Genomic DNA, 9,189 nt, shown 5'->3' on the forward strand with positions numbered 1-9,189 from the left:
TCCCGGAGAGTAGGACGTGTGAGGTCGCATGGGTCACGGGGTTGTTCCGATCGTCTGTGTCCTCCTTGATGTCTGGATCGGTTTAGTGGGGAAAGCGCTCGACCGCCCTCAGCCCCCTGGTTCAGGCGAGGCAAGTAAGGCTGTGGGCTCGGAGCCCGGCTCCGTAAAGGAGCTGGAAGCTGGGTCTGAATCCCAGCCCCACCATGCGCTGTGTGCTCCAGACCCGGTACTCTGCTTCGGACTCAGCGTGCCCACCTGCCGTGTGGGGAGGCTGGTGCCGTCTGCCGGTCAGTGTGGTGCGAAGGCAGCCCCTGTCTGGCCGGGAGGGGTCTTGGGAAGCAGAGGCAGGCTGCCCGGCGTGCTGGGAGGGGCTGGCCAGGACCCCCAGGCCTGGGAATCGTGGAAGTGGTCAGCAGCGTGTCTGTGACATGCCCTGCCTGGGCTCCCCACGGTGCGCCTCGGCTGCTCGACCTTGAGCAGGGGGCCTAGCCTGTCTGAGCTCAGTTTCCCCACCTGCCACGACCCCGGCTGGAGGCACGGAAGACGCAGGCACACAGCGGGGGCCTTTGAGCCCTGCAGATGTCCCATGTCACTGCAATGCACGATGGTGACGTGCTCCTCCTGTACCCCCACCCAGGCCAGCTGCGAGCCGTCCAGCAACTGTGTCACTTCTACAGCAGAGTCTTGCCCAGTAAGGCCCAGTGCGTCGTCTACCACGAGTTTCAGCTCTCGCTGGCCGGCAGGGTGGCCGACAAGGCGCTGGAGGGCCAGCTCCTGGAGACCCTCAGCCAGCTCTACCTGTCGCTGGGCACTGAGCGGTAAGGACACCGGCCCTGATCGGGGGGCAACCTCTCCTTAGGGACTGTTTCATTCCTGGTGTCAGACAGGCTCTGAGTCGGCGGGCCTGGGGGTCGTCCCGACCAGGGCTCGTGGGTCCCAGGACAGCTGTCCTCCGCCCACACACCTCCCGACCTCCCGGTGGAGGCAGCGTGTGCATTTCTGGGCCATTCTTCCTGTCCTGGTGGCTTTAGTAAGCTGACCTCTGCCTGCCCTGAGTCTCCTCTGGCCAGTCCAGCTCTGGGCCGGGCAGCCTGTCCCCAACTGTCCCCTCGGATGACACACACAGTGGCCACATGGACCTGAAGGATTCTCATCCACGGAGAGGTAGCTGGCTGTCCTGCCTGCTTCCTGTGGGCAGAGTTTCAGGGTCACCTGTCCAGGGTGATGCCCACACTGAGCATCCTGGTCAGATGGGGTAACGGACGGCCCGGGAAGATCACTGATCACCTCCCCATCCAGCTGGGGACTCACTGAGAGGCAGGGAAGGAGCCATGGGCCCATCTCGGCCTCCACCCCACACCCTTGGGCCTCAGTTTCACAGCGGGACTAATGGACAGTGACCTTGATCGATGCTTCTCAAAGCAGGGTCCCTGGATCAGCGGCATCCACATCACCTGGGAGCCTCCTGGGAATGCACAGTCCCAGGCCCCACCCCAGACCTGCTGAGTCCGAAGCTCTGGGAGCAGGGCCCTACAATCCTACCTGAGTTTGGGAACCGCTGGCCTACATTATCTGTAAATCTCTGCCCAGCGCTGATGTTCCAGGCTGTGGCTGGAGGGGTCGGGCGGGCCCGTGTCTGGGGAGTCGGGGTCGGGTGCAGAGAGGGTGGTCTGCTCCTCCTCCCCATTCCCTCCAGAGAGTGTCTTTTACTGTTGCCGGATGCACAGAAGTCACCCGACAGGCACTGGGAAGAGCCTGGCGTGCCTGCTTGCAGACCGCCGGCCTGGGGACGCCCGCTCTGACCGGCCCGCTCGAATTCCAGGGCCTACAAGTCCGCGCTGGACTACACCAAGCGCAGCCTGGGGATCTTCATTGACCTCCAGAAGAAGGAGAAGGAGGCGCATGCCTGGCTGCAGGCAGGGAAGATCTACTACATCCTCCAGCAGAACGAGCTGGTGGATCTCTACATCCAGGTGCAAGGGCGTGGGGCGCGTGCATGCACACTCTGCTCCCCGGCTCGCTCGCTCCCTCGTCCCCAACCCGCTGCGGGCACCTGCTGCTTGCCAGCCGCCCCTGCCACCCCCACCCTGGACGCCCCGCCCCCCAGCATCTTCCACAACAATCCCAGCCCCCGGGGCCCAGACGCCTGTGCCCCTCACCGCGCCCACCACTGTGTTGGTACACAGCAAGTGCTCAATAAACGTGCAGATGATGTGTTCACTCGACTGACACACAGAAGAACTTGCTTCGGCAGCATATGGCCCGTCCCCTTAAAAAATGCATTCATCACGGGAGCTCCATTTCCAGCTGAGTTCCCAAACGTGACATGATTTTGAGTAAATTGAGAGACTCATGAGGCTCATGAGTGTTTCCATTTTTGAGCACCTGGTGTGTACTTCCCTGGGCTAGGGGCTGAGGATCCCAGAGCGGGAGCGGATGGCTGCGGGGGGGCGGGGAGGGCAGTTCTGACAGCTCTGACTCGGGGCCGCCTCGGGGCTGCGGACGGGTGTGGTGGTGAAGGCCAGAGGTGCATGGGAGTGTGGCGGGTTCTGGATTGCCCGCGGGGCCAGCCCACTCCTGTCCACTCCTGGTGCTTGTTGAGCACATGTTACGCGCCAGGCACCTTGCTGGGCCCTGGATGCATTGGAGAACCAACAGCCTTAGCATCTGGTGGGAGAGACGGGCAGGTGTTGCCAAGGGCCGAGGAGGAAAATAAATAGTAGAGGGGAAGCCGGAGGAGAGAACGCCAGGGTCCGGGAGCGGCCGGCAGGACTCAGAGCCCCCTCCAAGCTCCGTCCCAGAGTCCTCAGCAGCCCACACCTGCCGACTCCCGGGGCCCCAGCTGGATGGGGCTCCCCCTGCTACGTAGTGGGAGCTGATGTCCCCAGCTGCACAGGGGCTGGAAACAGGCCAGTCCCTGCTGAGGGACGGAGCTGTGGGAGAGGAAAGAGACACCCAGCGCACGTGTCGTGCATCCTCAGGGCCGCCTCAAGGGCCTGGGGGCGGCTGGGGAGGCTGTGAGCTCCCTCCAGAGCACTGTGGGTCTCATGAGAGTTCCTGCATGCCCACAGGTGGCACAGAATGCGGCCCTGTACACGGGGGACCCCAACCTGGGGCTGGAGCTGTTTGAGGCGGCTGGGGACATCTTCTTCAATGGGACCTGGGAGCGAGAGAAAGCAGTGTCCTTCTACCGGGTGAGCTGGGTGACGAGGGTGGGCCTCAAGGGCCGAGGCACAGGAGTGGGCTGGCAGAGGCCTCCCACCTGGACTGGAGGGCTGCCCCATGCACTCGCTTCGTTTCTCGGTGGTTTCACCTGGGGTGATCTGGACCCCCACCCCCAACCTGGGAGGGAAGGAGAAAGGAGGGACTGTTTGAGGGACAGAGGCAGCTTCAGGCTTACAGGTCCTCAAACAGCTGGGAGGCGAGTCCTGCTCCGTCTTGCAGATGAGGAAGCTGAGGCTCAGAGAGACAGGACAGCACGTCAGTGGGGGGACCGGCACCGGGGCCCAGGGCTGTAGGAGCCTCCCAAGGAGGCCGGCTTCTCCCTGCCCGCCCGGCTCACGGCGTGCAGCTCAGCCCTGGGGTACAGAGAGACATGCATTTTTAGAGCGCGGAGGGGTGTTGGACCCTCCTGGTCAGGCTCTCATCGCCCGGGGGGTGGGGGGCGGTCTGAGGTCACTGAGATGGGCTGCAGGTCACACCCCAGCTTGCTCAAGGCCCAGTGGCCCTGGGACTGTCAGGGCCTCTCCAGGCTGACCTTGCCCTTGGGGGCCAGAGCTGAATACAGACGCAGGGATGGAGGGGTGGAAGCTCCCTGCGTGTGTTCAGGGCCCTGGAGCGGTCCTGGGCCGGGCCGGCCGCTGTGGGCAAGGCCTGACAACTGCCTGTGTGGCAGGATCGGGCGCTTCCACTGGCCGTGACCACAGGGAACCAGGAGGTGGAGCTGCGGTTGTGCAACAAGCTGGTGGCGCTGCTGGCCGAGCTGGAGTCGCCCCGCGAGGGCCTGGAGTTCGCCCACGTGGCCCTGGCGCTGAGCATCACCCGGGGTGAGCCCCGCACACCGGCCCCCGCGGGGCCTCCGCCTCCGGCACCTGCAGGGTGGGCACAGGAGGCCGAAGCCCAGGACGCCTGCGGGGCTGCTCGGGGCTGCAGCTGCCCTCTCTCCTGCCGGGGGGCTGGGCTGAGCGGCCCCAAATCTGCCCGGGGGACGGGTCGGGGCCTCTCAGGAAGTGTCCCACTCGCTGCGTGTCCGCTCTGTGGCTTCCTCCGCCTCTCTCCCGGCTGACCGGGAGGCCGGCTGGTGGCCCTGCATTGTGGACACCCAGGCTTCTCTCCCGTCCCTGCACACATGCCATGCCTTACTGGTGTCCGTCACCGCACTCTGCCGGCCCCACTGTTCCTGGCTGGCCACACCCCGGTCCCCTCAATGCCGGGCACCCTCTGTCCCAGCACCCCAGAGAGAGACACGCAGTGGGTGTGCAGCAGGGTGTGTGTGCAGGCCCCACGGGGAACGGGCAGGGACCTGGAGACAGGTGGGGGGAGGGTGGGGGGAGGGGACTCCTGCTAATGCAGCAGGGAGGGGCCCTGTCGTGTCTGCAGGTTGGCCAGAGTCCCAGTGCTTGGCAATGCACAGACTGCCTGACTCTGGGGCCTGCTGTCACCCCCTCCAGGCAGCCGTGTGCAGACACAGAGCTGGGATGTCCAGCTTCCTGACGTGGACAGGGCGCAGGCAATACTGGGCCCACTGTGTAGACGGGAAGACTGAGTATTGGGACGGGAAGTGACTGGCTGGAGCTTTGAGACAGTGTGGGCGTGGGGGTCGGAGCTGGTCTGTGCCCCCCACCCCTGCAGCTGTGACCTCACGCGCGCCCCCTCCCCTGCGTCCCTAGGGGACCGGCTGAACGAGCGAGTGGCCTACCACCGGCTGGCGGCCCTGCACCAGCGGCTGGGCCACGGCGAGCTGGCGGAGCACTTCTACCTCAAGGCTCTGTCGCTCTGCAGCTCTCCCCTGCAGTTCGATGAGGAGACCCTGTACTATGTGAAAGTGTATCTGGTGCTCGGCGACATCATCTTCTACGATCTGAAGGTGGGTGGGGGCGGGGGGCGGGGCTCGGGGCGCTTGGGTCCCTCTTGGCGTGGGGTCGCACGCAGACCCCCAGGTCGGGGTCCCGCCCTCCTCCAGCGTTGGCCCCCGTGTCTGCCCCGCGGAGCTCCAGGCCAGGCCGTGAGGAGCAGGCGTGGTCAGCAGACACCGTCCCAGGCCCTGGATCCGGGGTCTCTCCCCCATCCGCTCCCAGCCCCGCAGTGGACACAGACCAGAGCCTGGGGAGCTCTCCCTCACTCCCCTACGCCCACCGATGCCCATCGCCCCACCCAGGGATAGCATTGCACTGCACCGCGGCCCTGCGCCGTGTCGGCTGAAGGGGGTGCGCCCCAGCCCAGGGCTAACTTCTCCCCCTCCACCTCCCCCCTGAATGCCATCTAGGAGCGGGGGGGCACTGGAAGACCCCCACCCAGTTGGTGGCCCCCAACTCCCTGCCTGGGGCAGCTTTGGCTATGCACTAGTGACACCTGGTGGTCAGAGGTGGTCACTGCGGCCTCCTGCTATGTCAGAGTCCCACAGTTCTGGGGGAGCTTGTGGGCAGTGGTGGGTACTGCAGCTTAGCCTCACTGCATTCCAGTCTGTGTGATCCAGGCTCTGTGTGACCCAGGCTTTGTGATATCCAGGCTCTGTGATTCCAGGCTCTGTGCGATCTAGGCTCTGTGTGATCCAGGCCATGTGCCATCCAGTCTGTGTGATCCAGGCTCTGCATGACCCAGGCTCTGTGATATCCAGACTCTGTGATCCAAGCTCTGTGTGATCTAGGCTCTGTGCCATCCAATCTCCTTGTGATCCAGGCTTTGTGTGATCCAAGCTCTGCACGACCTAGGTTCTCTGTGATCCAGGCTCTGTGCCATCCAGGCTCTGTGTGATCTAGACTCTGTCTAGATCATGTACCATGTGCCATCCAGGCTTTTATGATCCTAGCTCTGTGCCCTCCAGGCTCTTTGTGATCCAGGCTCTGTGTGACCCAGGCTTTTGATATCCAGGCTCTGTGATTCCAGGCTCTGTGCGATCTAGGCTCTGTGTGATCCAGGCCATGTGCCATCCAGTCTGTGTGATCCAGGCTCTGCATGACCCAGGCTCTGTGATATCCAGACTCTGTGTGATCCAAGCTCTGTGTGATTTAGGCTCTGTGCCATCCAATCTCCTTGTGATCCAGGCTTTGTGTGATCCAAGCTCTGCATGACCTAAGTTCTATGTGAACCAGGCTCTGTGCCATCCAGGCTCTGTGTGATCTAGACTCTGTCTAGATCATGTGCCATGTGCCATCTAGGCTCTTATGATCCTAGCTCTGTGCCCTCCAGGCTCTTTGTGATCCAGGGTCTGTGTGACCCAGGCTTTTGATATCCAGGCTCTGTGATTCCAGGCTCTGTGCGATCTAGGCTCTGTGTGATCCAGGCCATGTGCCATCCAGACTCTGTGTGATCTAGGCTCTGTGTGACCCAGGCTCTGTGATATCCAGGCTCTGTGCAATCTAGACTCTGTGTGATCCAGGCTCTGTGACAACCAGGTTCTGTGTGATCCAAGCTCTGTGTGACCCAGGCTCTGTGATATCTAGGCTCTGTGCAATCTAGTATCTGTGTGATCCAGGCTCTGTGACAACCAGGTTCTGTGTGATTCAAGCTCTGTGTGATCCAGGATCTGTGACCCAGGCTGTATGTGACCCAGCCTCTGTGTGATCCCAGCTCTGTGTGGTTGGCTCTTCACATGCTTTATAGTTCTAGAAGAGAGGTACCCCCACAGGACAGGGCAGAGACTGAGGCCGGGCATGGTCCATTAATCAGAGTAGGGATTGGGAGCCGCATGGTGGGGATCCAGTGCCCGGGACCTCGGAACCCACACCGTCTGACCCAGTGACCGTGCTCCATGTCTGTGCCTGCTGTCCCAGGCTAGGCTCTGGGCTGGGACCTCCCCCGTGCAGGGGCCGTGGAGGTTGGGGTCGGGCAGGCCTGTGGCCCACCTCAGCTGCGCTCCTTATACCCAGAGCCCTCGGTGGTCTGTGACATAATGCTCCTGACCCCTGGGTCATCTGAGGATGGGGCCACATAGAGCTTAGAACCCCAGGTTCTATGAGATTGGTGACTAAGCAGCTCTGCACAAGAAGGGGAGACTGAGGCTGGAGAGGTGAACACACTTGTCCATGACAAGAGTCAGGGAGCCGGGCCCAGGGTGCCTGACCTGATGCCCAGGCTCTGGGGACAGGACCTTATCTCTCCACGGTCTCATGGTGCAGGAAGGAAAGGTCCCTGGGCCCGGGAGGCTGGGGTCAAGGGGCCTCCCTGCCATGACCGCGGTCAGCACCACGTCTGTCTTCACCACGAGGAGATCTTGGAATTCCATCAGGGGCCGCGGGCCTACTTCGTCCCCTCCGGCACACGCCCAGGAGGCAGAGAGGCTCCCTGTGGCCCCGTACAGGACAGGCATGCACACACACGCAGATACACACCCCCCCCAAGCGAGCACCCGCTGTGGCCAGTTCCTTACTTGGGATGTCCCCTCCTCCAGGAAGCCCTCCCATTCCGAGCGGCGCAGGAAAGGGCAGGGTCTGAGTTTAGCACTCCCTCAGGAGGGGCTGGGGGTGGGCAGGTCGGGGAGGCTGGGCACGGGCAAGCCCCCGCCCGCACCCAGGCGCATTAACGCCGAGTCTGGCAAAATGCCATCTCCCCTTCAGGACCCCTTCGACGCGGCCGGGTACTACCAGCTGGCGCTGGCCGCGGCGGTGGACCTGGGCAACAAGAAGGCCCAGATGAAGATCTACACGCGCCTGGCCACCATCTACCACAACTTCCTCCTGGACCGCGAGAAGTCCCTCTTCTTCTACCAGAAGGCCAGGACCTTTGCCACCGAGCTCAACATCCGCAGGGTCAACCTGGCCCCGGAGCGGTGCTGGGGGCGGGCGCCCTGGCTGGCCCCCAGCGCCCCGCCCTGAGGACCACTGTCCCCACCTCTCCTAGTGTCTCTGCGAGGCTCATTTTCTGGGAAACGGAGGCACGGAGGTGGGGGGTCCCATAGCAATACGTGATTTTGCAGGAGTCTGCTCGAACCTGCAAGGCCCCGTCCCCCACTCTGCCTCCAGGGGAGTGCCCAGGGCCCAGGCCCCGTCCCCGGGGACCACCCTGCAGCTGCACCTCATCCGCGGCGATGAGCTGGAAGGACTGGTCCCCCTGCCGGCCCCCCACACCCAGTTCCCCCACATCAGAGTGAAGGTGGCTGTGGGGTTCCCTGGGCATCTTCTTTCTCCCTTGCCCATGCCCTCGCTGTGTGTCCGGCTCTGGCCCTGCCTGTAGCCCTCAAACTGCCCTCACGGGGCCTGCACGGTTGGGGCTGGTACCGTCTTCATTTCCAGTGGAGGAGATGGAGGCACAGAGAGGGTAGGTGCCCAGCCCACCATCACACAGCAGGTAGGTGGGGCCGAGTGTACCACCTGCCCGCCTGCCCCAAGGGATGCATCTGCCGTAGGACCCAAGGGCGGGTCCGAGAACAGGGTGTTAGCACGTCAGTGTCCCGAAGGCAACAGAGACAGGGCAAGGGGAAGGTGGCCCCAGTGCTCCCCGACCTGATTGTCCTCTGGCCCAGCCTCACCGGGCCTGTGTGCGGAGCCTGCTGCTGAGCGTGTTTAAAGGCGCCTCGGGGCCGCCAAGCGCCGGGGACCCTCAATTTACCGGCAGGGACACTGAGGCCCAGCGAGGCCGTGGGTCTCCTGGCTGGCTCTCACCCACACGGCGTTATTTCAATCTCCTCTTTTTCTTTAATTTATTTTGTTAAATACGGTGAAATCCACATAAAATTAACCATTTAAAGTGGACCATTCAGTGGCATTTTGTGTATTTACGGTGATGTGTAAGCACCGCCTCCACTTAGTTGGAAAACATCTTCATCTCGTGGACCCCTGTGCCCCGAAAACATCACTTCTCGTTTCACCTTCTCTGAGACCCTCCTTTAGCAGAAGGGGAAACCGAGGCCGGCAGAGGGACTGGCCGGTGGGCAGAGCTCTGGGTTTGGCTCCGCGCCCAGGAGAGGCGGCAGAGCCCGGAAGGCCCCGAGGAAGGGAGGCAGGGGGTCTCCACCATCCTTACTGTCCCTGG

The 9,189-nt window shown here is 63.0% G+C and overlaps 1 protein-coding gene across 10 annotated transcripts in view; it reads left to right on the plus strand.

Moving 5' to 3' along the window:
* Positions 1 to 8,909, plus strand: part of SH3TC1 (SH3 domain and tetratricopeptide repeats 1) — a 46,045-nt gene extending 37,136 nt beyond the window's left edge. For 9 of the 10 annotated variants that reach the window (XM_081812681.1, XM_081812678.1, XM_081812685.1 and 6 more), the window contains 6 exons: positions 638 to 818; positions 1,823 to 1,973; positions 3,072 to 3,194; positions 3,896 to 4,046; positions 4,890 to 5,086; positions 7,776 to 8,909. In XM_081812681.1, coding sequence (XP_081668807.1) covers positions 638 to 818; positions 1,823 to 1,973; positions 3,072 to 3,194; positions 3,896 to 4,046; positions 4,890 to 5,086; positions 7,776 to 8,033 — 1,061 coding nt within the window. In that variant the 3' untranslated portion in view covers positions 8,034 to 8,909. Of the gene's footprint in view, positions 1 to 637; positions 819 to 1,822; positions 1,974 to 3,071; positions 3,195 to 3,895; positions 4,047 to 4,889; positions 5,087 to 7,775 lie in introns of those variants that run through there. The other variant, XM_081812686.1, reaches the window with a different exon arrangement.
* Positions 8,910 to 9,189: the final 280 nt, after the last annotated feature.

This window comes from Leptonychotes weddellii, chromosome 2 (assembly GCF_054177405.1).
Source record: "Leptonychotes weddellii isolate Sample4059 chromosome 2, ASM5417740v2, whole genome shotgun sequence".
NCBI classification, from domain to species: domain Eukaryota; kingdom Metazoa; phylum Chordata; class Mammalia; order Carnivora; family Phocidae; genus Leptonychotes; species Leptonychotes weddellii.